This window comes from Phocoena sinus, chromosome 14 (assembly GCF_008692025.1).
Source record: "Phocoena sinus isolate mPhoSin1 chromosome 14, mPhoSin1.pri, whole genome shotgun sequence".
Lineage (NCBI taxonomy): Eukaryota > Metazoa > Chordata > Mammalia > Artiodactyla > Phocoenidae > Phocoena > Phocoena sinus.
This window is the reverse complement of record NC_045776.1, coordinates 50,235,477-50,263,435: the sequence shown is the minus strand read 5'-3', so window position 1 is coordinate 50,263,435 and position 27,959 is coordinate 50,235,477. Positions and strand designations below refer to the sequence as shown.

The following is a 27,959-nucleotide window of genomic DNA, read 5'->3' as shown; positions in this document are numbered from 1 at the left end:
CCTGACAAGAAATGATGTTGTTTTGTGTCAGTAAGGAAATGGAGTCGAAGATTCACAATATTTTGGTATTCACCCAATTGCTTCCGAGGAAAGGTCCTCTTGGCCTGGGAGTCTGACCCTTGCGCTCTGCTTGGTGGAAATACACTGAGGACCCTCCAGCTCCATGTCCCACCCTCACCTTCACCTACCTGATCTGACTTGTCCATCAAGAAGCAATACCCCATGGAGGGACTTCCCTGGCGGTCCAGTGGTTAAGACAGCACACTTCCAATGCAGGGGGTGCAGGTTCTATCCCTGGTCAGGGCATTAAGAACCCACATGCCACATGGTGTGGCCCCCCCCCAAAAAAGAAAGAAGCAGTATCCCATGAAGATGGCTGGATCTCATCCCTAGACCAGGTAAATCTTCATTTTTAATTCACACAAAAGGTATCCATTTTGTGAATAAGAAGTCTTCTTTGGAATTTGAGTGGAATCGAGTCAGGGTCTGACTAGTCTCCCAGAACTTGAGCAGCTCCTGGAACCTAAGTGACCAGTTAGTGAATATTTCAGCTCAGCTCCAGTCCTTGGGCTGAGACCTGGGGCTCCAAAAAACACCCAACCACAGGGTCACTGCAATGAGAGGGCTGGAAGCAGGCAGAGACACAGGGAAAATCATACTGTATTTCACTGAATTTCAGATGCCACTGATTGTAAAATTAGTATTTTTTATACTACTAAGAAAAAAAAACCAACAAACATTAGACCAGGACATACCATTGACTATAAAACCACCCTGATTTTAGATCGTGAAAACTTATTTTTTATTTTTTAAAGAATTATTTTATTTTTACTTATTTATTTTTTTGACCACACTACGCAGCACGTGGGATCTTAGTTCCCTGACCAGGGATCGAACTTGTGCCTCCTGCAGTGGAAGCACTTAACCACTGGACCGCCAGGGAAGTCCCGAGAGTGAAAATGTTAGATGTGAGAAAAAGCAGCACATGTTAGAATTGATGAAATATGGAAATTGCAAGCTGGTGATACGTAAAATGTCAGCTGAAGGTGCCCAAGCTGCCTGAGGTGTCGGGGAAGGTTCCCACGGCAGGCAGATTAGCCTAAAGTACGGAGCCTCGCCGGAGTCACTACAGGCTTCCCTCGCCTCCTGCAATCCGTTCTCCTCCGCAGAAACTGGGGGAGCTTTTAACACTGTGAAGCTGCACAGTGTCTGTGGGCCTTATAACCCAACCGGTTCCTCCCAGTGCACTCAGCCTAAATCCCAAATTCCTAGCTCAGCCCCAAAGGCCCGTCTCCAGCCTCGTCCTAAGCGCCCCCTCTCTTTCTCATCAAGCTTCAGCCACACAGCCCAGAATGACTTCCACCAAGTCCCTTCCTATGTCTGATCCTTTGCATCTGCTGCTTCCTCTTCCAGGGAGCCCTCCCCTCCCCACCATGTCTAACTCCTGTTCATCCTTTGTCTGTTTTTAATGTCACTTCCCCAGAGTGGCCTGCTGTGGCCACACAACCGAGCAGGTGGGTCTAATTCTTAGTTTAATGTCTGTCTCCCCTTCTGGGCTGATGCTCTATAAAGAGCAGCAATCATGCCTCTTGCTTACGACTGTAGACCCAGGCCTGGCAGGGTGGCCACATACGCAGGGATGTAGAAATATTCATAGAGTGAATGGGACAGGGGTGCACGAAGAGGTTTGCTGACAGATCAGAGGAGAGAAACACTACGACATGGTCTAGGGAAAGTGAGAAGTTTGGTTGTGGCTGGAATTTCTGAAGCCAGAGAGGTGGATGGGGCCCAGGTGGTAAAGGGCTTTGCAGGCCTCCAGGTAGCTTCTGGGTGGTCCTGAAGGGCTGTATGTAGGGGGACATGATCAGATCCATGTGTCAGAAAGGTCCCTCGGGAGTGTTGGTGTGTGGAGTGGCCTTGGCCACAGGAAAGGTGTCTCTCTGTCCCTGGCACACCTGTAAGAAGTGTGCTGCCTGCATGGCCCACTAGCCTCTCTCAAGCTTAAAAGTTCCAAAATTTTGATGTGAAGTCATCTGAAACAGGCAGATGTTAGAAAAAAGGAACTCTCAAAACAGGTACCAAACTAAAACCACCAATCACGTTAAAAATCATAGCTAAACTACATAGTAGGTACAAAGCACCTACTATGTGCCGGAAAGTGTTGGGAGCACCTACTAGCACCTGTGCTGCATGGTGTCCTCCCAACGACTCTTTGAGTGGGTGTCATTTCTCTCCCCTTTTCATGGATGGAGGCCCGGAAGGTGAGGAAACGTGTTCCAACTGGTGGAAGGCAGAGCTGGGGTCGGGAGGAAAAGAGGATGTCCACAGGGTGGGCTAAAGCTCCCAGCACCCTGTGGGAAGCTCGCCAAATATTTCCTCATGGTGATGGGATGCGGTGGGGGGAGGGGGGAATGCCCCACCACCACCATCCAGGCCCACAGTCATCTCTACCTCGGCCCCCCAGGCCCTGGCTCAGCGCTGGCCTGGGGTTGAGGTCCATTCAGACCCACAAGCATCCCCACGTATGTTTGGTGAACTGAAGGGATGTCAAAACCGTGATCCTTGAAATTAGTGACCACCGTCAGGCAGGCCTGACTGGAAACAGATGGCAGGAAAAGGCAGACACTAATCTGGACCATACATAAAAAGCACGTCTTTGAAATTTCAAGCAAGGGAAGTGAAACTAGCCTTTTGCGTAATCATTTACCTCTTTCTGAAAACACTTCTGGTGCCCACAGATTATAACTTCGGCTACATTATGCAAAGTGAGAAACACAGGAATGGCCTGAAAGAAAACAAAGGAATAAGCATGAAAATATTTTCTTGGATCTCATAATTACATAATTCTTGGTTTATGCTTAAAAATAAAGATCTGTGGGTACTTTTGGCATTCACGTTGATACTGCTCTCCAGCAAAAACTCTTCTGCGTGGATCAGTGCTCTTGCTTGCAGCACTGTGCTCAGTAGGGTGGATGCACAGGCTCCCCTCTTACGGGTATTCTCATCATTTATTAAGCACCTACTGTGTGTCAGGTGCCATGCCAGGTGCAGGGGACACATCCTGTGAACAGCTGGACACATGTTAGAGAGGCTGTCCCTATTGAGGTAAGAGCTCTGACCGAATGCACAGAAAGGCATGACCAACCCAGTGTGGGCAGAGCACACCTTCTCGGAGGAAGCGAAGTCCAAAGTCTAAACGGGAACAGAATGATGAACTGGAATGAGCCCAGGGACTTCCCTGGTGGTCCACTGGTTAATACTCCGCACTCCCAACGCAGGGGACGTGGGTTCGATATCTGGTTGGGGAACTGAGATCCTGCATGACGCATGGCACGGCCAAAGGGAAAAAAGAAAAAAAAAAGAATGAGCCCAGCAAAAAGAGACAAGGCGGGAGAGGGCTGGAGGCACACACAAGGGCCCAGAGGAGCGAGGAAGCCCACCTCCTCGGGGAACCAGGGGGAGTTGAGAGGGGTGGAATATAGTGTGGAAGGGAAAAGTGGGGGAGAGGAAGGTGGAGAGGTAATCATGGGCCCTATCAGGGAATCGGGACCGTCCCAAGGACCACAAGACACTGAAGAGTTTAAAGCCCACCGTGCATGATTTGATCTGTGCGTTTAGGGGACCTTGGACTGCTGGGTGGGGCAAAGGAGGCAGAGATGGTTGCGAAAGTTCAGTGGTGTGGTAGACGGAAAAATGGCCCTCCAAACTATAGCTGCAGCCTAGTCCCTGGAACCCATGAATATCACCTCATAGGGTGAAAGAAGGGCCTTTGCAAATGGGATTAAGGTGAGAATCTGGAGGTGGGGAGATTACTCTGGATTACCTGGGTGGGTCCCAAATGCAAACACAGATCTCCTCCTAAGAGATAGGCAGAGATCTGACACACACAGAGGAGGAGGCGATGTGACCCCAGAGGCAGAGACTGGAATGATGCAGCCACGAGCCAAGGAGTGCCAGCAGCCACCAGAAGCTGGAAGAGAGACGCAAGGAGCAGATTCTCCCCTAGAGCCTCTGGAGGGAGCGCAGCTCTGCTGACACACCTTGGTACTCACTTCAGACCCCTGGCCTCCAGAACTGGGAGAGAATAAATTTCTGTTGTTTTAAGCCACCTAGGTAGGTGGTAATTTGTTACAGCAGCTACAGGAAACTAATACAAGGAATGACAAGACGGTGGCCTGAACTTGGTAGTGGCAGCGAAGATGGAGAAAAGTGGCCACATGAGGGAAATATTTAGGAGACTGAACTGCAGTAAATGATGGGATAACTGGGATCAACTTTGTACCCCAAAAAAGGGGGGGGAGGGAGAAGATATAAAAAAAGGTAACACTCCAGTGGGTTATCAAGATACACAGAGTACCCACTGCACATTGACTATCGCTGGGCTGTTTGCTAAGAACAGCAGTCTTTCCTAATTTGATAGATAATCTTGACAAGGTAAAGGGGAGGGATTAAGGGGTGAGGGATTGTGCTATTGTCTTTGTTGCTGCTGCTGCTGATATGTCTCCTGGAAAGCAGAAAAAGATCAAGAATAATGCATGGGTTTTGGCATCAGCTGGGCTTCAGGCTCCAGCTCCACCATCTGCTAGTGGAGCAGGGCACGTATCCAAACAGTTTGCCCCTCTGTAGTATGAGGATAACAATATCTACGACCTGGAGCTATAGGGAGGAACGATGGAAATAATGCAGGAGCACTGCATGAAGGCTGTCAATATTAAGAGGTACCAAGCCCACGCTTAGTGGCATCGATGGAGGACCCTGAGCTGGGAAATTATTCCAGCTTGGAGGAATCTTAAGTGGGTCTTTAAGCAGATGTTGCTGCTCAACCACTTCCAGATGGATTTATTCTTTATCTTTTGGCTGCGTTGGGTCTTTATTACTGCGTGCAGGCTTTTCTCTAGTTGCGATGAGCGGGGGCTACTCTTCGTTGCGGTGCACGGGCTTCTCATTGTGGTGGCTTCTCTTGTTGTGGACCACAGGCTCTAGGAGCGGGCTTCAGTAGTTGTGGCACGTGGGCTCAGTAGTTGTGGCTCGCGGGCTCTAGAGCGCAGGCTCGGTAGTTGTGGCGCACGGGCTTAGTTGCTCCGCGGCATGTGGGATCTTCCCGGACCAGGGCTTGAACCCGGGTCCCCTGCATTGGCAGGTGGATTCTTAACCACTGTGCCACCAGGGAAGTCCCTGGGAGTATATATTTTTACCTTGTCTTTAAGACTTTTATAACTGTATCGCTCTGCCCTATTTTGGTATTTTGTTCTAACTTGCACTGTTTCATTTCATTCTGAGCTCTCACCTTACATTTTTCTTGCCTTTTTAACGTTCTCTACTCCTTTAAAAGTGCAGCTGAAACTTTTTTCCTTTTAAAATCATCCTTATTTTAATTATTTTCTATGTTTTTCATCTTTTGTGCTTCTTTTTATCCCTCTTAAACTTTTATATTTTCAATTATTCTTTATGTATTTTAAGATTATTAAAGAGATTTTTTTTTTAATTGGCTTTATCCATTGGGCTCATGTTTGGAAAACGTGGGCCCTGGCCTTCTAGGTCTGAGCCTAAGAAGATAGCACAGAAAATCTTAGAGAGGTTAACCCTGTGGTACATGACATGAAAATGACAGGGCAACCTGGATCTTATTTATTTAAAATAAAGCCCTGATTTAAAATGCTTTTGCCTCCTTGACTATAAAATCTGTAAGGAAACGAGATTTAGGGTGACTCTAGACGCTAACTCTAGACTTCAAGGAGGCTTAATTTTCTCAATTTTATAAACTGTGGACAGGTTTCTCCATCTGCCTAGGAGATTCTGATCAGATTCTGGAAAAGGATCTATCTACACATACAGAACTGATTTTACTTTATTTTTTATTCTATTTTATTTTTAATTTTTTAAAAGAAAGTTGCCTTTTAATTTTTTTAATTAAAAAAAATTTTTTTAATATTTATTTATTAATTATTTTTGGCTGCACCGGGTCTTAGTTGCAGCATACAAGATCTTTAGTTGCAGCATGTGGGTTCCTTAGTTGTGGCATGTGAACTCTTAGTTGAGTCATGCATGCAGGATCTATTTCCCCAACCACGGATGGAACCCAGGCTCCCTGCATTGGGAGCGCGGAGTCTTAACCACTGGACCACCAGGGAAGTCCCCAGAACTGATATTAAAGTTCTCTAATCATAGATACCAACAATGTGTTCAGCACAGTGCTAATTATTTTAATTGCATTCTCTTATTTAAACCATATATCAACAACTGTATCCACGGATGCTTGTTGCCCTGATTTACAGACAAGGGAACTGAAGCTTAATGGGGCAGCTTGCTGGCGAGCTCACACCTAGTTCTGGGTATGACTCCATGACTCCAACCCAGTAACGGCAACGCCCACGCTCCCAGTCTCGATGTTATGGAGCCAAATTACAGCAAGCCCCCAGTATAAACTTCCTGGACCTACAACTGTGCAATGTCCAATACCATTGTGTTCCAAATCCTGCCAGTCTGCTTCCTCCAGCAATATAACTGGTATGATCTAAAACAGATGACCTCGGAGTAAACTCTATGCCATTTTTTAAAGGGATATCTTCCATTTCCACTTAAAAATTTTTTAATCTGAATTTCTCAAGCCATTTTTTCGACTGAGGAGCTAACAGGCTTTAGAAACAGTAATTCTACGACTGATTTTATCAGCCTCCAGAGAGATCTATCAAAAACAGTATTAAGGCAGTCTACAATTTATGATTACTGATTTTCCCTTGGCCTCCACCTCTGTGCATGAAGCCCCAGTCTGAACTACGTTATTAGTTCAAGAGACTCCAGTGACTGATTATTTTAGAAAACCTGCCTTTTATCTTTATGGAGTGAGGTTCAGCAGGACTTATTTTTGTGAAATCAGACAGAAGTTCTGAGAAATGAGGACTTCCCTGGCAATCCAGTGGTTAAGACTCTGCGCTTCCACTGCAGAGGGCACAGGTTCGATCCCTGGTCGGGGAAATAAGATCCCACAAGCCACACGGTGCAGGCAAAAAAAACAAAATAAAAAGTTCTGAGATATGATAACAATAATAGCTAAGATATATTGAATACTTACTATGTACCAGACTCTGTTATTTTTTTTTAAATGTTACTGCTGTCACTGTACATTTTTTTTTTTTAATAAATTTATTTATTTATTTATTTTTGGCTGTGTTGGATCTTCGTTGCCGCAAGTGGGCTTTCTGTAGTTGCGTGGAGCCGGGGCTACTCTTAGTTGCAGTGCATGGGTTTCTTATTGTGGTGGCTTCTCTTGTTGTGGAGCATGGGCTCTAGGGTGCACGGGCTTCAGTTGTTGCAGCGCACGGGCTCAGTGGTTGTGGCTTGCAGGCTCTAGAGCACAGGCTCAGTAGTTATGGCACACGGGCTTAGTTGCTCCGCGGCATGTGGGATCTTCCCAGGGCAGGGCTCAAACCCATGTCTCCTGCACTGGCAGGCAGATTCTTAACCACTGTGCCACCAGGGAAGCCCCCAGACTCTGTTTTAATTGCTTTTACATATTGAATCATCATGATAAATCTATGAGGGAGATACTATTAACATTCCAGTTATACGGATGAGAAAAAAGAAAGGATGTATTTTGGTCCTCCTTTTTAACCTGCCTCTTAATAATTTGAAATCACTTTAGACGATCTAGACACTAGCTTGCTGCTAAAGAGAACAGAAAAATAAGTCTGTTCTTTCACATCAAGACTCTAGGAACGGGCTCAATAACAAAAGGTCCCCACCATATTTCATCAGGAAAAATGGCTCAAGATCATCTACCATGAAGCCCAAGTTATCAACTTTGACACAAAATGTAATTGACCGAATTCAACTACCCTACAGTCCAATTCATTTCATTACTTAGGGGCACAGTTTGCAACTAATTTATTCTTAAAATTTTAACATTCACTTATAATTTTACATTGCATCTATGTACCATTGGAAATTTTTCTCTGGATGTAAAGAGAAATTGGTAACTATTACTTAAGATTTTTCATTATTCCCATGCTTCCCAGAGTGGAATTTTCAAGCCTTGATTGTTATTTGTTCAGGTGTTGGAACTGACTTAAAACAGTTTTCTATGGAAAATCCTGGCCCTGCCCACAGGCATGGACTCGGGTCATGCTGTAGGAGTGGGGATGACTCCCTTAGCCAAGTCCTGGGTCGACTTCTAAGTTTTTATAGAAAAACATCAATCCTACCTTCAATTTGGGTGATTTTTAAATATGTGGACGTGGCCTTAATCTGCAATATACAATAATTGCTCACCAGGCCCTTGCCAAAGAATGTACCTTTGAACTGTTGGCTGCCTAGTTTTCATCAAAATCATGCATGCCAGAAATAACTGTTCCTACAGGAAGGGAGCCGGATAATTGGAGAGCAGAGATTTTAGCCCCGGAGAATCGCTCCTACTGAACTGTGCTGTCATTAGGCCTCCAAAATGCACTAAGAATCCCAGAAATCAGGTTACCACTGTGTTTGTTATAAGGATGCGATTGAAGACCCTAAGTAGCCCAGTTTACCCTTTATGAGGACTCAGGACCTGACAGCAAGGAAGAAGCATGTCTGCGGCAACAACCCGCTTTTCTCTTACAAGCACTGAGAGTCTCGTAACTTCTTTATTCGGCTGCAGAAAGATGAGAGCTTTCTCATCTTTCCAAGGCCCAGCTGTATTTATTTCATAAGATATGTGCTAAGTCTCTCTGTGGTCTCATCTAGTTCTTCTTCAATTACCCTTGACCTAGATTTCTTTTAAATTCTATTCATAAGAAATGCTTATCTTATTTTCATCATCATTATTCTTTTAAGCCACAACACATTCTTTTGGGAAGACAGTTGAGGTGTTTTAATATGTTTATGTGTACATATAAATGAATATATTCACAAATTGATTGGCATGAGATAAATTTGAGTGTTTATTTACATTAATTTTATCATTCTGTCATTAACTGGCCAACACCTTTTTTTTTGGCCGCACCAAGCGGCTTTAGGGATCTTAGTTCCCCGACCAGGGATCGAACCCGGGCCCTTGGCAATGAAAGCGTGGAGTCCTAACCACTGGACCTTCAGGGAACTCCCGGGTCAACTCCTTGAGGGCAGAGGGCCAGACTCCCTCTTTGCCAGAGTATCTCCAGCACCAGCTTGGAGGCCACCTCCCTCCTTCATCTGTTCATCACATAAAGTAGCTGACCTGTGTTAGGGGCCTTTTTGTTTGAAAAATAGGCAGCTTAGAATGCCAGCTTGTAAGATGCATGGGAATAAGAATCTCACTTGGGGCCATAAATGCACGTGCTACTACAGAGGGCAGGTTGGCCTGCTCTCAGTGAACTGCTATTTTTCTCACCCTTTTTTTACACGAGTGCATAGGAATGAATTCAGTTAAAGCTGTGATAAAGTGAAAGAGAGGCATGGACATATATACACATATAGCACAGGGAGATCAGCTCGGTGCTTTGTGACCGCCTGGAGGGGTGGGATAGGGAGGGAGACGCAAGAGGGAAGAGATATGGGAACATATGTATATGTATAACTGATTCACTTTCTTATAAAGCAGAAACTAACACACCATTGTAAAGCAATTATACTCCAATAAAGAGGCAAAAAAATATATATATATATATGCACCTCCTACAGCACCGGAAAGGGCTCTGAGTGAGGTGAGTGAGAACATATCCCCCTCCCCTATATAATCCTCAAGAAAATCTCTGTTGTAGCCTGGGGAGGGGAGTTATAAACACATCTTTTTAATTGTGGTAAAATAGACATATAAAATTTACCATTTTAACCGTTTTTACGTGTATAGTTCAGTGGCATTAAGTACATTCACATTGTGTGCGACCATCACCACCATCCTTTCACAGAACTCTTTTCATCTGAAAATCTGTCCCCATTAAACAATAATTCCCCATTCTCCCCAGCCCACAGCTCCTGGTAAGCACCAATACTTTCTGTCTCTATAAATCTGACTCTTCTAAGTAACTCACATTAGTAGAATCATACAGGACTTGTTCTTTTGTGCCTGGCTTATTTCATATAACATAATGTCTTCAAGGTTCATCCATGTTGCAGCATGTGTCAGAATTTTCTTCCTTTTTAAGCTGGAATAATATTCCATTGTACTGATATACCATTTTGTTTATCCATTCATCTGTCAACAGACACTTGGATTGTTTCCAACTTTTGGCTACTGTGAGTAATGCTGCTGTGAACACAGGTACACAAAATACCTGCTCAAGTCCCTGCTTTCAATTTTTTTGTTGGGTCATATGGTAACTCTATTTTCAATTTTTTGAGGAATCACCATACTGTTTTTCATTGCAGCTGTACCATTTTTGCATTCCCAAAAGCAGCGCACAAGAGTTCCAATCTCTCCACACCCTCACCAACACTTGTTATATTCTATTTTTTTGATAACAGTCATCCTAATGGGCATGAAGTGGTATCTCATGATTTTGATTTGTATTTCCCTAATGCGTAACGATGTTGAGTACCTCATCATGGGCTCAGTGGCCATTTGCATGTCTTCTTTGGAGAAATGTCTATTCAAGTCCTTTGCCTATTTTTCAATCAGCTTGTTTGGTTTTTGTTGTTGAATTTTAGGAGTTTTCTATATGTTCTGGATATTAATCCCTTATCAGATAGATGATTTTCAAATATTTTCTCCCATTCTGTGAATTGCCATTTTACTCTGTTGACAGCGTGCTTTGATACACCGAAGTTTTTCATTTTGATGAAGTCCAATTTGCCTATTTTTTTCTTTTGTTGCACGTGTCTTGCTGTTACAGCCAATAAATCACTGCTAAGTCCAGTGTCATGTTTTCCGCTTGGAGCCCAGTTTTAATAAGTCATTTTATAAGGGTTATGGAAAACATCTTTAGATGGGGCAGGAACATAACTAAAATGCAGAGGAGGGGGTTATTATTTTGCCACTGCGCCCACATCTTAAGTAATCCTTGCAATCGGACTCTGATCACCTCTGATGAGAAAACCATGTGAAAGACAACTGCCTCTAACCACAGTGACAGGGAACCTCAGGGGAAGGGTCTCCATTCTACTGATAGATCAACATTTACGTCCTTTTCCCATGGATCCAAGATCCCTTATGTGATACTGGAGCCAAACCAAGCAGGAGGGAGCCCACAGGCTCCAGTTTGCTTAACTGAGTAATTTCACTCCCCGCGAGTCTGATTATCCATGTGTTTCCTCACCGACACCCCCGGCCAATCTCTATTCCATTGTGTTGAGTGAAGACAGAAACCCTGACAAGCAGTTAGGGAAGGCTCAAGATCAAAGTGCTGGGTAGGAAACCAAGGCCAGTCCTGTCGAGATGCCTCAGTTGAGATTTGCAGAGTCTTCCAACTGCTGACCCTAAGCAAGAAAAGAGCATGGTTTGAGCACCCAGATCACCAGCACTGGGATGGCTTCTCCCTGAAGCTCTCCAGTGTGAGAATCTGCACATCTGTTCTAAACACTCACCAGCACAGGCTTTGGGGCAATCCCGTCCAGCCGAGAAGGGCTGCGGCAGGGAAATTATAATAAGAGTAATAACGACTGGTTGACGTTGTCCTGTCCCTCCAAAGACTGACATTCATGCCATCAGCCCTCATCACTGTGACCTTATTCAGGGCAGGAACGCTGGCGAAGCAGAGCTAAATTAGCCCCTGTAGAAGGGAGGACAGCCACACGGCTCCTCTCCCCTCCTCCCAGCTCCATCCTGATGGGCTCATCTCCTTTGCTTGTTGTGATTTAGGGAGGAAAGAGGGTAAGCGTTGCAGATGAACCACTATCGTCGGACAGGCTTGAGTTTGCATCTCCACTTTAACATTTACTAGTTGGTGACCTTGGTCAAATAATTTGCATCTCAGTTTCCTCAACTGTAAATGGGAGTAATTAAGTCCAACTTCATATGTCATGAGGGTTGACAATAGGAAGTGCCCGGCACACATATGTAACACTGACTGTTCACGATGCCTGTTCCCATGGTGAGTTGTGTGTCTCCCACGGATTCCCCTGGAAGTTCTTCAAGGTCAGGAAGCAGGTCTTCTTCCTCATTAAGCCCCCAGAAGTAGATTCCCCAATAAATATTTGCTGAATGGAGAGCCACAAGAATAATCTCCTTCCCTTAATTCTATCATTCGGTTGTGAGTTCCAGGTAGAAAAATCAATAAAGAACTGTCCCCACCTCGCCTTTGAAGAGTTACATCAGCTTACTCTCAGGAGTTGCACATCAGAAGGATAACTTCAAAGTCCTGTCAGATGAAGGAGGCCTTTATGGAGCAGAGCAACTTCCTCAGTGTTTTGCATAACAACACACCCACGCATTTTAACTGAGCACGTTTCCCCCAGGTCCTCATGGATTCATGAGACTGCCAGCCTGGCACCAGCATGTTGACACAGGTTTTCCATCTAACACAAGCTGTACGAGTGCCTCGTGTTTCATCCACTCTGTAAATTTTTAAGCAACTATGTAAAAACAAAAAACTCAGAGAACAAAGAACAGATGCTGGGTTGAGTTATTTCACTAAAAAAAAAAAACAGTAATAAGTGTCTCTTTTCTGTCCTCCTCCCACTCCAACTGGATATATTTGGTCTGGGGTTGTTTCCCTTTGCTCAGAGTTTGAATTGCAACAGCTTTGTTCTGCCAATGAGAGAAGTCTGTGCTCTAGGCCAGGGGCACTCCAATGCAGTCCCTCCAAAAGATAAGGATCTCGCACAGAATATAAGTCAGCGCACTGCTTCCTTCCTCAAAAAGTCCTGCTATGAAAAAAAAAATGTCAGCTCAAACTCATCAGCGTGTTTAGTGCCAAGCGTGATGTTCATTCTGGCACAATCTCCTTACAGACAGGTAACAAAGAGCTCACAGGCTATCACCTTCTGTGGACCACGCTCTGAGAAGCATTGCTCCAGGTTACAGAAATCTCCATCTGCCTGAGACGTACTAGATTGACATTTACAATGGACTTTTGAGGGTTTTTTGGCCACCTAGCCTCCTTATCCCTTCCTTGGTAAAGCACTCCAATATAAAGCATCTGCCTCACCCTTTCTCAGTCTGTGGGTCCAGCTGGGGATCCTGTATGACCAGGGCTGGCCAAACAGTGCTCTGAGTCTCTCCAGTCACAGTGAATGGTTCAGAAAAGTCATGATCCAGGACTGGTCAATCAACGTAAATCCATCCAGCTTTTAGACCTGGGATGGGCAGTGGTCCTGACTGATGCAATCAGACTGAATTGTGAGACTCATGCAGAAGCTACAAGGAAGACAGTCTTTCCATTAGACTTAAAATTGTGAGGATGTCAGCCTGAAGTCAACAACACCCATGAGGCGAGAGCCTGGCTGTGAAATGAAGCAAAGACAGAGAGCAGAACTGAAAGAGAGACAGAAGCTGGATTCTGAGTAGGTCATTGGAACCTCTGGGTCAAGCCATGCCTGAAGCAGTTTCTACACTATGACTTTTCATTAATGTGAACCAGGAAATTTCCCTTTACTTAGACCAGTTGGTGAGCTTTCTAACACTTGCAACCAAGAGTCTCAAGCTTATGCATGTCTACTGTACCCTGGGCTCATTCTAAAATCCATATACCTTGATCCTGAAGAGACAAATCTGAAAAGGCAAAAGGTGGGGAGTCAGAAGAGCTGCCATTACCTGGGACTAGAGACAGCTTACCGAGACTTCCCACACCTACGTGTTTTCCTCTGCCAGGTTATTAACATCTGCCTCACATACCAGGTGACTGTGAGACTCACATGAAAAGATACAAAGGAAATCACTCCAGAGAACACATGAAAAAGCACTATACAGGGCCTCCCTGGTGGCGCAGTGGTTGAGAGTCAGCCTGCCGATGCAGGGGACACAGGTTCGAGCCCCGGTCCGGGAAGATCCCACATGCCGCGGAGCGGCTGGGCCTGTGAGCCATGGCCGCTGAGCCTGCGCGTCTGGAGCCTGTGCTCCGCAATGGGAGAGGCCCACGTACCGCAAAAAACAAACAAAAAAAAGCACTATACAAACAAAAAATTATTATCATTATTAGCACAACACCCTAGTTATTCAAACTTCAAAACTCTGGCATCCATAACTATCCAGAGCCTACAAAAAATTTCAAAAACGTTTGTACAACGAAAGATTGTTTTTTGTTTTTTTTGTTTTCCAGTCAAACCCTATACTCTGCTATAGAAGAGGAAGCTCCCCCTGCAGGCCAGAGGCCGTAAAGAGAGGCCATGGACTTGGAGGAGCCTGACAGCATCAAGAGCGGCAGCTGAGAGCCAGCCTGGCCCCCTGTTCTGGGCTCAGCACCAACGTGCTCTGTGTCTCACTTCTTAGGTCACCCAGGCTATTTTCTCCCCCATCGCACACATCATCCCATCTACTCAAGCTTATGAATCATGAAAGGAAAATGATGATTTAATTTAGAAATTATCGATTTAATTTAGAAATTATCACAGTTCTCAGCCACTACTTTGCAGCTTTGGAGTTGTCCTAACAATACTATTATTATCCAGAGAGGCAGATTTTGTTTTCACTGCTTTCATATCTGAGGCCTAAGGGGCCAACATAACAACAAACTTTACATTAAAAGACTGAATTGTTTGAAAATTTCTCATGTTTTCAAACATTAGGATACAATCATTTTCTGATAGATTAAAAACAGCAATTAGAGTATAAAACCATTCCTGAAGACCTAAATAGACGTTTCTCCAAAAAAGACATACAGATGGCCAACAAACTCATGAAAAGATGCCCAACATCACTAATCATTACATAAATGCAAATCAAAACTACAATGAGGTATCACCTCAGATCAGTCAGAATGGCCATCATCAAAAAATCTACAAACAATAAATGCTGGAGAGGGTGTGGAGAAAAGGGAACCCTCTTGCACTATTGGTGGGAATGTAAATTGATACAGCCACTATGGAGAACAGTATGGAGGTTCCTTAAAAAACTAAAAATAGAACTACCATATGACCCAGCAATCCCACTACTGGGCATATACCCTGAGAAAACCATAATTCAAAAAGATACATGCACCCCAATGTTCATTGCAGCACTATTTACAATAGCCAGGACATGGAAGCAACCTAAAGTTCCATCGACAGATGAATGGATAAAGAAGATGTGGTACATGTATACAATGGAATATTACTCAGCCATAAAAAGGAACGAAATTGGGTCATTTGCAGAGACGTGGCTGGACCTAGAGTCTGTCATACAGAGTGAAGTAAATCAGAAAGAGAAAAACAAATATCGTGTATTAACGCATATGTGTGGAATCTAGAAAAATGGTACAGATGAACCTATCTGCAGGGCAGGAATAGAGATGCAGACGTAGAGAATGGACATGTGGACTTGGTGGGGGAGGGGGAAGTGGGATGAATAGGGAGATTGGGATTGACATATAAACACTACCATGTGTAAAATAGATAGCCAGTGGGAATCTGCTGTATAGCACAGGGAGCTCAGTTTGGTGCTCTGTGGTGACCTAGGTGGGTGGGATGGGGGGTGGGGTGGGAAGGAGGTCTAAGAGGGAGGGGATATATGTATACACATAGCTGATTCACTTCGTTGTACAGCAGAAAGTAATACAACATTGTAAAGCAACTATACCCCAATTAAAAAAACAAAACAAAACCTTAACTATATGAAAACAAAAAGTTCCTGAGTTTTAAGCCATGTTCTGAGACTCTGATCAATGCTGATATTTATGGATTCTCCTTTGGTGGCAAAATAACTAAATTTTTGGAGTTCCATATCATATATAACACAGCTGGAAGAAATCTGTTCCTCACAGTACCCTCCTTTGAGGAGCTCAGTCCTGGGGTCTGGGTGGGAGGACAGAATGAACACTTGTTTCACTAGTGTCCCTGTATACTGGGCATCAATTCCGTACCAAGCATGCGAACCCACGACTAAGCCCAGCCCGCCCAGGCCGTGTTATTGATGGGCAGGGTCATGGTCCCCGGAAGCAAGGAGCAGACTGAGCCCACCCTCCTTGCTCCCAAGGACGGGGTGTATCCACGCAGAGCAGGCTCCACAAATATCCCTACTCCGGCTTCCTACGTCTCCATCTGCAGCTCTCCATCTTGTAAAACAAGTCAATCCTTCCCTGTTATCTGGTTATCTTCCATTCAGGGAGTGGGACCACTCCACGTTGGCCTCAGCCCCAAGACTTGTTCTTCAATCTAGCTGCACCATCATTAAAGCTGTTGCTTTGCCCCCTATTGATCCAAGGCGCAACAAGTTAAAGGCAAAGGGGAAGAAGGGAAAGGGACTGTCCCCCCCAAAACCTCTAACACTTACCAGTCTGGACAGTGCTCTGGAACCAGCATAGATGATACCCACAAACAGCACTGAAGCAGGAAGCCATGTCAAAACATCAGATCTGTAAAAGGGAAAGAGGCCATAGATTTCTGTCACTTTATGTCCAAAAGACCTCGCTGGAAGGTATGACGCTCCCATACACCAAATACAGCACTCATGGTTGTCTAAACATCCCCAGGTGACTTGTGAAGCATGATTTGCTGTGTATCATTGAGAGGGATGGAAGCTGACCAAGCCATCCTGACTACAGTCCATCACTCAGCCAACGATGTGGCGTTACTGATCCCACAATCGGGCACAGAAGAGCTGGAGATAGAAAAGGTTTCCTGCAGGTTGGGAGAAAGAACAGATTTGATTTTTTTTAAAAGAAGCAGTGAATGTTATTATTTGGAATTTAAGTAGCCGGAGGCTTTGAACACATGCCAAATTATTTAAAAAAATTTTTAAAGGCAATTTACCTAGGCAAGGTACCAAACAGCTCCAGGGAACCACAACAAAAGGAACCGCAGTATGAAAGGATGGAATTGAAAAGAGTGTCTGAACTTGAGCTGGGTGGCCAATTGCTGAGCCTCAACCGTTTACCTGGGATGCCAGTTCAGGGAATCTCCAAGGACTTCTCAAGGGCACATTTCTTTGATTCCCTTGTGGCCACACCAAGAACTGCTTTTCCTCTTTCTTTTTCTTTTTTCTTTTTTTTGGCCACACTGCATGGCTTGCAGGATCTTAGTTCCCTGACCAGGGACCAAACTCGGGCCCCTGGCAGTGAAAGCATGGAGTCCTAACCACTGGACAGCCAGTCCCGAGAACTGCTTTTTCAACACAGTTTAGAATCTTGCTCTCCTCAGAATACCTTTCCTGTAGTTTCAGTTCTACACTGAAAACCTGGGGGAAGAAACTTCATTTTCTTTTTTGCGCAAATCAGAAAAACAGCTACTGTGCAGTTTCCTTGTTGACAGCAGATGAACTGGACCGGTAGTGTTAACTCAGATTTAAGAAATTATCTGAATCTTGGTTTGAGTGAACTTGTGATCTGCATGCAATATTAACTAGATTGGATAGCTTTTATATTTTCATACGTACACATAGGCTCTCCCCACCCTCATCAACATCCATTAGTTATTGAACTTTGTGAACTGGCATTGAAACATTACAACAATGTTCTGTTGCACCAATTTTATAAACTTTTACAGTGCAATACATGTTATTTTTCAGAGACAAACCAAAGTTTAATTTCTCAAGGTTCATTCTGTTTGTTTTAGCAGCATTTGATGGTGGATCTTTTATACACATTTGTAATAGATGAAAAATAAACCAGATTGCAAATGCTTTTTCTTTCTTTTTTAAAGCAAACCATGTACCAAGTTTTTTGGTCCAAATTGTGTAGGATAAGTTAAATTGCATTCTAATAACCAATATGAGTGTATTTCTGTAAGAATAGTTATGTTGAAATCAAGTTTTAAAAAAGCAAAATCCCAGTCTTTCCATAGAGTACACATCACTGAGGGTGCAATTTGCTTCCCCCATCAGTTACAAATGCATTCGGTTCACTAATTCAAGTTTCCAGAGTTATTCTAAAATAAATATAAATTAGTGAAGACATTCCAGCAGGATACAACATAATAATCCCAAGTAACTCAATGAACTGCTCTCCTGGGATGGAGCCTGTTCAAGAAGTGTTCTTTGGGGGCTTCCCTGGTGGCGCAGTGGTTGAGAGTCTGCCTGCCGATGCAGGGGACGCGGGTTCGTGCCCCGGTCTGGGAAGATCCCACATGCCATGGAGCAGTTGAGCCTGTGAGCCATGGCCGCTGAGCCTGCACGTCCGGAGCCTGTGCTCCGCAACGGGAGAGGCCACAGCAGTGAGAGGCCCGCGTACCGCAAAAAAAAAAAAAAAAAAAAAAAAGAAGTGTTCTTTGGTAATTTTATTAACATGGGCAGGCACTCTATCATCAGACCTGCTTTTGTACAACTTCCCAGGGAACAGGGCATGAAAACGTTTCTAGTCTCAGATAAGGCCTTCGAACCCTACTTCCTGTATATAGTCATTCAGCCAAACTCACAGCAACTTGCAAGGTGCTCACAGCGCCAGAGTTAATATTAACAGCAGCATCAGGGACTTCCCTGGTGGCACAGTGGTTAAGAATCCACCTGCCAATGCAGGGGACACGAGTTCAAGCCCTGGTCCGGGAAGATCCCACATGTCACGGAGCAACTAAACCTGTGCACCACAACTACTGAGCCTGCGCGCTAGAGCCCACGAGCCACAACTACTGAAGCCCACGTGCCACAACTACTGAAGCCCGCACACCTAGAGCCGGTGCTCCACAACAAGAGAAGCCACCACAATGAGAAGCCCACGCATCACAACGAGAAGCCCTCGCACCACAACGAAGAGTAGCCCCCGCTCTCCGCAACTAGAGAAAACCCACTTGCAGCAACAAAGACCCAAAGCAGTCAAAAATAAATAAATTTAAAAAACAAACAAACCACACAAAAAAAACAGCAGCATCACCAATGACATTTTTTGAGCCCTTGCTGCAAACCAGGCACTGTGCTAAATGTTTTCTACACTGTAATCTTTTTAAAATCTGTGGGAGTTCCCCAGTTGCCTAGTGGTTAGGATTCCAGGCTTTCACTGCTGTGGCCTGGGTTCAATCCCTGGTGGGGGAACTGAGATCCTGCAAGCTGTGCAGCGTGGCCAAAAAATATTTATCTAAAAATAGATAAATAAAAAATAATAATAAAATCTGCACAACAATCTCACAAGGAAAGTATCATTATTATCATTATTACCCCGACTGTGCAGATGAGGAAACCGAGGCACAAAGAGTTTAAGTACTTTGTCTATGGTCAGAAAAGCTGGTAATGGCAAAGCCACAATTTGAATTCAGGCCTGTCTGACTTAAAACCTTGCTTTTAACCGCCTCTCATACTTTACCCTCAAGGATCTCATAATAATCTAATGTGAGACAATGATATATAAATAAATAAGTTGCAAACACAACATGATTTTGCCCTGGTAGCAGCTCAAGCAGCTAGTTATCTGAGAAATATTCTGCTATTACTAGTCCTGCTGCCATCACAGACATCTGTACTTCCAACCAAAAGGTGAACAAAGAATGGAAATGCCAGCCTCCATCCTAAAGGGGCCAAGCTAATACCAACCAATTGCTACTCTTCTAGGAAAAGGCTTTCCCATTAGACATTAAGGGCCAAGTCCCATGACATGCTGTGCCCTAGAAGGAAGCCCAGAGCATGTACTGTAGGGAGCATGATGACGAAGGAAGGAAGGCGTGTGCCGGGCAGGGGTGGGGAAATAGCGGCTGGCCCAGCTGCGGCAAGCCCGACTTCAGAATGGAAGGCCAGTGAAGCCCCAGACACGCGTGCCCCACCCACTCCTAAACAAAGAAAACTCCCGCCTACTCTCATACATACTTCAGGAGACGTCAGGGTATCTGGACGTGAGGGAAATAAAACAGCGCTAGGGAACCTCTTGTATTTTAACCCCTCCGCCCTAAAATACAAAGAAATAACTTCAAAACAAAAGTTTAGGCAAAATTAGAAGATATGTATAAATATAAATTTTCTGGGGAAAAATTTCTGAAAAGGAGTTGGGACCTTTGAAAACTTAAGATGTACTGCAAAGTTTTGTAACATAAAAAATGCGGGAAAAATTTCCTAATTGTAACAAATTCTTTACAGCCAAAGACTTTTTATCCCAGCGAAACCATTTTGGACTTCTGAATTCCAGAGCTGTAAGATAGCAAACCTGTGTTATTTTAAGCCAAAAAAAAAAAAAAAATTTCCATCTCTGTAAGTACTGTAAGTACAGAGCATAGCACAAGGTCTGACTAAATTTTCCTCTGTATCTTACTACTAGAGTAGAATTTTTCTCTCAATAAAGCATAAGTTTCTTTTTGTTGTTAAAAAAAAAAAAAAAAAAGGAAGAACTTCAACCAGAAAAAATATACACAGGCTGCTCCAGGAATTAGAATTTGGACCTCTGGCTTCCAGGGTTTCCACGACTTAAGTGTGATCTTACAACATGGAGGGGTCAGACCTTTCAACACCTACCAGGGCAGATAAAATTCATGATGACTGAATTTTCCATACTCTTCCAGGCAGTGTGGAAACAAGGTGAGTACCAGCTACAAGGGCAGTGCTTCTTTGTGTTTTTGCCATCTCTTGAAGCATTTCTTTAAAATCCTTTCTTCAGAAAGAAAGGAAACTAACTTTTACATCCTAGGTAGGTCTGCTAAAACTGAGGATTCTTTCCTCAGGAGATATAGCAATAAGTGATGGAAACTGTACCTGGTTCTGGGCACTGGAGAGTATAATCTTATTCACATGGTTGCTCAAATCTTTGGAAATTATAATTAGCTCTCTTCACTCCCAAGGAATGTTCCAGCAGTTAGCTGAAAACTTTAACCAACAGCTCTAAGGGACGGACACACTTCACACATGTCCCTGGGCTGTGCCCTTTCTTCTAGGTCAGGGCATCTAGGGCTGGGATCATCTAGGGGTCATCTAGGTTATCTAGAGGTGGGAGTAGGAAGGATGCACAAGTATAGAGCAGGAGGCTCTGTGTAGTAGAAAGAATGTGCTCAGGCAAACCTTCCTATTTAGAAGATGTGTATCCAACTCTAAAGCTAGTTGATTTACATCCCAACTCTAAAGCTAGTTTGCAGTGAGAGCTCCGTTTTACATTTATAAAATGGCGATAATAATGCTCAGAAGGCTATTGAGACAATTAGCTAAAGGAATGAATACGCAGCACTTGAGGTAGCATGTGGCACATTGAAAACAACACTCAATAAATGTTCTCCTTCTGGCTTTTCCACACATAACTCCAAGTTCAGATGCCACTAGGAAAGACTGACAGATCCACCTAAGATGGCCAGAAGATGGCCAAAACACCATAAAGAAAGTGAAAAGATGATTAGCAAACCAGGAAAAACACTGGCAACATATAAAACAGGTTGGAGTTTAATATCCTTGATGTATAATGAGTGTTTACAAATCAATAAGAAAAAAACCAACTCCCCAAAAGAAAAACATTCAAAGGACAGAAATAGGTAATTTTCTCTCTCCTTTTCCTGTCTGTCTGTGTATGTGTACGTGTGCGTCTCTCTCTCATACACATACACACACACACAAGAGACACAAATGGCCAATAAACATGTGAAAAGTTATTCAACCGCCCTAATACTAAAAAGAACTTTAAAATAAAACAATGATATATCAAGTTTTGCCCAAGAAACTAGCCATTTTTAAAAGATGGTATCTTATACAGGGGGTCATAAAATTAATGCCTTCATATACTGCTGTGGGATATAAATTGGTATCTTTCGGAGGCTACATATGTACTACTTGACTATACTTTATTATTTATTATTATTGTTGTTGAGGTATTTAAAGATATCTACAGTGATGTTTCCATTTACAAGTGGAACAAAACTGCTTTTGACCTCATTGTTGATCATCAAACATTCTTCAGCCTGGAGCCCTCCCCCTCCGGATACCTGCATGGTTCACTCCTTCACGTATTCAAATCTCTGCTCAAAAGTCATCTTTTTTTTTTTTTACATCTTTATTGGAGTATAATTGCTTTACAATGGTGTGTTAGTTTCTGCTTTATAACAAAGTGAATCAGTTATACATATACATTGGTTCCCATATCTCCTCCCTCTTGCGGCTCCCTCCCACCCTCCCTATCCCACCCCTCCAGGCGGTCACAAAGCACCAAGCTGATCTCCCTGTGCTATGCGGCTGCTTCCCATTAGCTATCTACGTTACGTTTGGTAGTGTATGTATCTCCATGCCTCTCTCTCGCTTTGTCACAGCTTCTTATCCATGAGTCCTTCTTATCCACCCTATATAAAATAACAAACCCCCCCATCCACTGGCCCATACTCAGGCACACACACATACACATTATCCACTTACCCAGCTCTATTCTTCTCTACACCTATTACGTCATCCACTTTCATTTTTAGTTGTTTCTTGTCTGTCTGCATCAATTAGAACGTAGCTCTATGAGGGCAAGGATTTTTGTCTGTTTTGTTCATTATGCACCCCTTACACCTAACACAATACCTGGCATGTACAGTAGGCACTCAAATACTTGCTGAATGAATCACCATGTATTATTTTTGTAACTTAAAAAAAAAAGTTTTCCCTTCTCTTGCTAGTTTGGTACAAAGCAGCAAGATACAACAGGAAACTGCAGTCATGACTCTAATTCACATTTCTTCCTCTGCTTTTCTCAAGTGCTTCAGAGACTTTGCCCTGAACAGAATTGCTGGCACTTACAGCTACTCAGTTGTCAAAGGTAGGGATGCAAGCAAAAGGTTCCATATCCTGCCATCTGCCTGTTTGAAATGGCCCCAATGCGAGAATCCTAAGAATTTCAAATTCAATAAACATTTGTAACGATCATGTTGTAGCCTATAACTGTGACCAAAAAAACCCAACTGCATTAAAAAACAAACATGTTTTTCTTCAATAGATGTGAACTTAGAAACTTGAAATGGAGGCAGTTATTTTGTTTCCTATAATAATTTATCTCTTTTTCTTATTAAAAAGTGGTACCTTCCATGTTAGAAAATTTTGAAAACACAGATTATCAAGGAAAACATTATAATTACAATCCTACTACCCAAAGATAACCACTGTTAATACCCTGTTATATCTCCTTCCAAACAGCATCCATATGCACGTATATGAACATTTCAACAAAAATGGGATCCAATTGCACAGGTTGTTTTATAACCTGTTTAACATCTTTCCATGTCAAAAAAGTCATCCCCAATTTATTAATACTTGAATACCAGGCTACTGCTGGACATTTAAGCTTATCCTAGGTTTTTACTATTCTAACACAGTAATGATTATCCTTGAATATATTCTCTGCTCATATTTATGATGTTTTCACAATATTCAGAACACATTTCCTGAAGTGGAATTGCTGTTCAAAGATACACACGTTAAAGTTTGTAACTGGTTACAAAATTGCCTTCCAGAGACGTTATACTGACTCATTCTCTGCTATGATCTGCATGTTTATGTACTCCCAAGATTCATATGTTGAAACCCTAACCCCTAGTATGACGGTATTTGGAGGTGGGGCCCTTGGGAGGTAATCAGGTCATGAGGATGGAACCCTCATGATGGGATTAGTGCCCTAGTAAGAAGAGACACAAGAGAGCATGCCTCCTTTCTCCATCTCTCTCTCTCTCTCTCCCCCTCTCTCTCTCCCACACACACACACTACCACCATGTAAAGATACAGGAACAAAGCAGACATCTGTAAACCCACAAGAAACCCTCAACAGAAACCAACCACACTGGCACCCTGATCTTGGACTTCCCAGCCTCCAGAACTGTGAGAAATAAATGTCTGCTGTTTAAGCTACCCAGTCCGTGGTCTTTTGTAACAGCAGCCTTAGCTGACTGAGACGCTCTTTGGCAGCTCTAACACTGCATGATTCTGAGACACCCAACAGCCTGCGCATTAGGAACAAATGAGGCACATCTATTAAGGCACCTCCTCTCCACCTTTAATTCATAAGGTGGCACCATCTGGGCCTTCTGTGCTGGTTTATTCTTACATTGTTCTACGTGCCATCAAAGGAGGCAAGATGGGATTAAATCCTGAGGAGGTCCTGACAGAATCTCGAGTCTCTGTGGTGTGAGGGCTGAGCCAGGGTGTGTGTGTGTGTGTGTGTGTGTGTGTGTGTGTGTGTGTGTGTGTGTGTGTGTGTGTGTGTAGGAGGGATCTCAGAGGAACTCCTTGGGGGAAAGACTGCAGGCTGTACTCTATTGAAGGACTATTTGCTACAGGGTCTGCTTTGAAAATAGTGGTGATACGCAATTTTTCCTCCGTGAGTTATAAGCACAAATGCATCTTGTTTGCATCGTGTACTTTTTCTTTTCTGCTTGTGCACGCTCTACTGTCCCTAAGAACCCTGATGAGTAAAGCATTTTACAAGAAGCTAACAATAGTCTGTTGGCATGAATCATAAAACTGTTGTTATTGAGATGAAGGCTAATTAAATTAAATCATTTGTTTTTCAAATAGAGCATGCATTATTGAGGGAACATCTGCTCCCTGAAAACACTTAGTTTATCTGTTCATAGGAGCCTGGAGGGATCCTTGAGCTGAATTCTTAAAAGTTCTCTGCATTCTACTGACACCTAGTGACCTCAAAGCAGTTTCCAAACATGAAAATAACACCTGACCAAGATACCAGAGTTGATGTGTTGACTATTGATTGGCACTGCCTAAAACAGTAACACACCTTATAACTGTAAAATCAGTATTTGCTTTACAATTCAAAAGGACTTCTGCATACATTAACTTCCTACTTATAGAAGACACCTAATTTCATCTTTTTGGTCCATTCCTGGTGAATATGGTCCTCAAAGTATCTTATTCCCTTTTCTCGTTGCTTCCTCCTATTCTTAGACCTTACTCCTTCATTCCTTACTCTCTCCCTGACTCACAGAGGGCCACACTCCCTTGTCCAGCCCTAATATTACTTGGACCCAACAACCCTGTGATGACACTGTTTCTCAGAGAGGATAGCTTAGAGCCAGGAGGCAGCAAACAAGGGCCCGCGGGCCAAATCCCGCCTGCTGCCTGTTGCTGAAAATAGCATTTTATTGGCACACAGACACACCCATCCGTTTACGTTGTCATGGCTGCTTTCCCGCTACGACAGCAGATTTGAGTAGTTGTGACAGAGACTGCATGGCCCACAAAGTCTAAAACATTTACTTTCTGGCTCTTGTTTGCTGACCCCTGATTTAGAGTAAGGCAGCTTGGGTCCCAACGTCTGGAACTTTCGAGTGGTAGTACCCTTGGGCGCCTCACCCCTCCCCTGGGAGGACCAAGGCTGGATGTGCAGTTAATTGAGCCTTAGGAGACAGATGGCAGGCATGGCATAGAACAGAGACGTCAGTACTAAGAAATATAGTCCAAAAAAGAAAAAAAAAAAAAGAAACATAGGCCACCCAGGTCCCCGAATAATAAGTGAGGCAGGATAGAAGGGGCACATATCTCATCTCTAATAGATGTGAGGAAGAAAGAAAACCCAGTACAAGCACCTTGCCCGTGCACAGTCCACGAGAGACTGCAAATCCAAGCTAATGTGCAAGACATAACTCCTTTGATCTCAGTCTGGGGAGGTTTACATTTCACACCATGGACTTAAGAGGCCAGAAAGGGTTATATGGACTCAGAGTGACTTCCACACGTGGTGTATCTATGACAAATCGTGAGTTCAGCAGACTCCTATGCACTGAGTGGCGTGGGCATGACCTGCAGGTGTCAAAGGTCAAAATATCCCATCCTGAGAAAGACAAACACTGCATGGCATCACTTATTACATGGAATCTTTTTTTAAAAAGTCAAACTTAGAGAAACAGAGAGTAGAAAAGTGGTTGTCAGGGACTGGGGGGTGAGGGGAACAGGGAGAGTTTGGTAAAAGGGCACAAACTTTCGGCTGCAAGATGAATAATGTATATTGATTACTCATGAATGATGAATAACGTATCCTATGAGGATCTAATGTATAACATGTTGACTACAGTTGATCACATTGTACTGTATAACTGAAATTTGCTAAGAGACTAGAACTTAAATGTTCTCACCAAAAAAAAAAAAAAAAAAAGAAAAAAGGGCTTCCCTGGTGGCGCAGTGGTTGAGAGTCCGCCTGCCGATGCAGGGGACACGGGTTCGTGTCCCGGTCCGGGAAGATCCCATATGCCGCGGAGCGGCTGGGCCCATGAGCCATGGCTGCTGGGCCTGAGCGTCCGGAGCCTGTGCTCCGCAACAGGAGAGCCCACAACAGTGAGAGGCCCGCGTACCGCAAAAAAAAAGATAAATATGTGAGGTGCTGGATGTGTTCATTAACTAGATGGTGAGAATCTTTCACAATGTATATGTATAGTAAATCACCACATTGTACACTTTAAACATCTTAAAATTTTATTTGCAAATGACACTTCAATAAAGCTGATACTTCAGAACCTCCTGTCCTTCTGCCATCGCTGGCCTCCTGGACTCCCTCCAGGTACCAGCCCAATCACCACACCAACACCAATCAGCTTTTATTTGATATTTTATCCTTTTCGTGGCTCTAAGCTTGTTTCCTGAGGAAGTTTTGAAAGTTCACTGTATTATCCCCAAAAAGTAATTTCAACATGTGTATATGTAAACCATTCCTCTGGAGAGAAAACAACTGGGAAGAATATCAAAAATACATGAATTTAAGTGCTAACTTTCCTCTGTGAGCAGAGATGACTTTTTAGAAAGGTATAAGAGTCACTCAAAATGAAATATCAATACATTACAACATGATTTGGGAAATTCCAACCACCAGTAGCTTTCATAAAGGTGGGCTAGCTCACTTAAAAAACAATCAATAATCAATAATTAAAAAGAAGTACAATCTCAACCCTGATTGCCTCACTATTTATTTCTTTAGGGAGAAGGCTGAGTTAATTTGGAGGTTTTATCAAAGAGATTCGTTATGCTTCCCCACCAACGACTCTTAATGTAAAGTTATGGTGTGAGGGCTTCTTCATCTATTAGAAATCTCTGCTCACAAAGGTATTATGGCATAGGCTTTTTAAACTTAGAATTTCTCATACTTGAAAACCTTGAGAATCAAAATTTTACTCTCATATGCAGAGTGGACAAAAAGTGGCATGTAGGTTAAAGATTACTTTCAAAATGTTTTTATTTAAACATGCAGCCTGGTAATATAGGAGCCAGGAGATGGCATCTAAAGTCTCCAATGAAATCATGCCTGAGTCGGTCCTCAGCGATGGTTCTAGAATCTAACAGAGTGACACGGTCTCACTGTGCTACCAGGCTTCCAGTCAGCTGAAAAAGGTCACAGTGCTCGTTTAGGATCATGTTTTAGAAATACAAAAAGCTTTCAGCACAGGACTTCCAACATCTGCTAGAAAAATCACTTCAATGCTCTGCAAAGTCTTGGCTACAACAGTTGCCACCACATAATGACAAGCTTGTGACTGAAAACCAGTGCTATCTTTCCCAAGACAGAGGCTTCCAGGGCATCATCCAACACCTGGTGACAACTGGCTACCAGGCAAACATCCTGGGAGGAGAATGATTCCATGAGATCACTGGGTGGAGTCAATACATGATGTGACAAACACAGCAGGTATGGCCTCTTTGCGATGTAAGAAACATGGTGCCAGGGTCTGCGACTTGTTTGCAAGGGAATCTGGGATTCTGCTGCTGTGCTCCAGGCTGCAAGGACAGTCTAAATGAGCTCTCTATGGCATATGCTATTAAGGACCAATTTGGAGCCCACCCTCCAGCCCCATCACTATAACTCCATGATGACGTTCCATCATGCCATCAGGGACTCCAAACTGTCTTCCAGCTGTTGTTTCCATTTTTAGTAGAGCCCAACCTCTGCTATCTCTGCACAAGTACACAGTCACACAGCAAAGCTGGGCTTTGGTTCTCTGATGACATCACTGGAAAACAAAGTCCAGTAGGAAACAGCAGCCACAGCAAACACAAACCCAGCCCGGGCACACACAAAGGAGCACTGCTTGCTACCTGCTAACACCTCTTTGCCCAGGGCCCATCGTAACTGGAAATCCT

At 43.6% G+C, this 27,959-nt stretch overlaps 1 protein-coding gene across 21 annotated transcripts in view; it reads right to left on the bottom strand.

The window, feature by feature from the left end:
• The window catches only part of TMEM241 (transmembrane protein 241), a 108,647-nt gene that overhangs the window by 68,411 nt on the left and 12,277 nt on the right, over positions 1 to 27,959 (bottom strand). For all 21 annotated transcript variants that reach the window (XR_004345369.1, XR_004345367.1, XR_004345368.1 and 18 more), the window contains exons 4-5: positions 16,295 to 16,376; positions 2,708 to 2,785 (exon numbers count right to left, since the gene is read on the bottom strand). Coding sequence is in view for 7 of the 21 variants with exons in the window: in XM_032602556.1 (XP_032458447.1) it covers positions 2,708 to 2,785; positions 16,295 to 16,376 (160 nt within the window). In the remaining 14 variants the exon portion in view is untranslated. The remainder of the gene's footprint in view (positions 1 to 2,707; positions 2,786 to 16,294; positions 16,377 to 27,959) is intronic.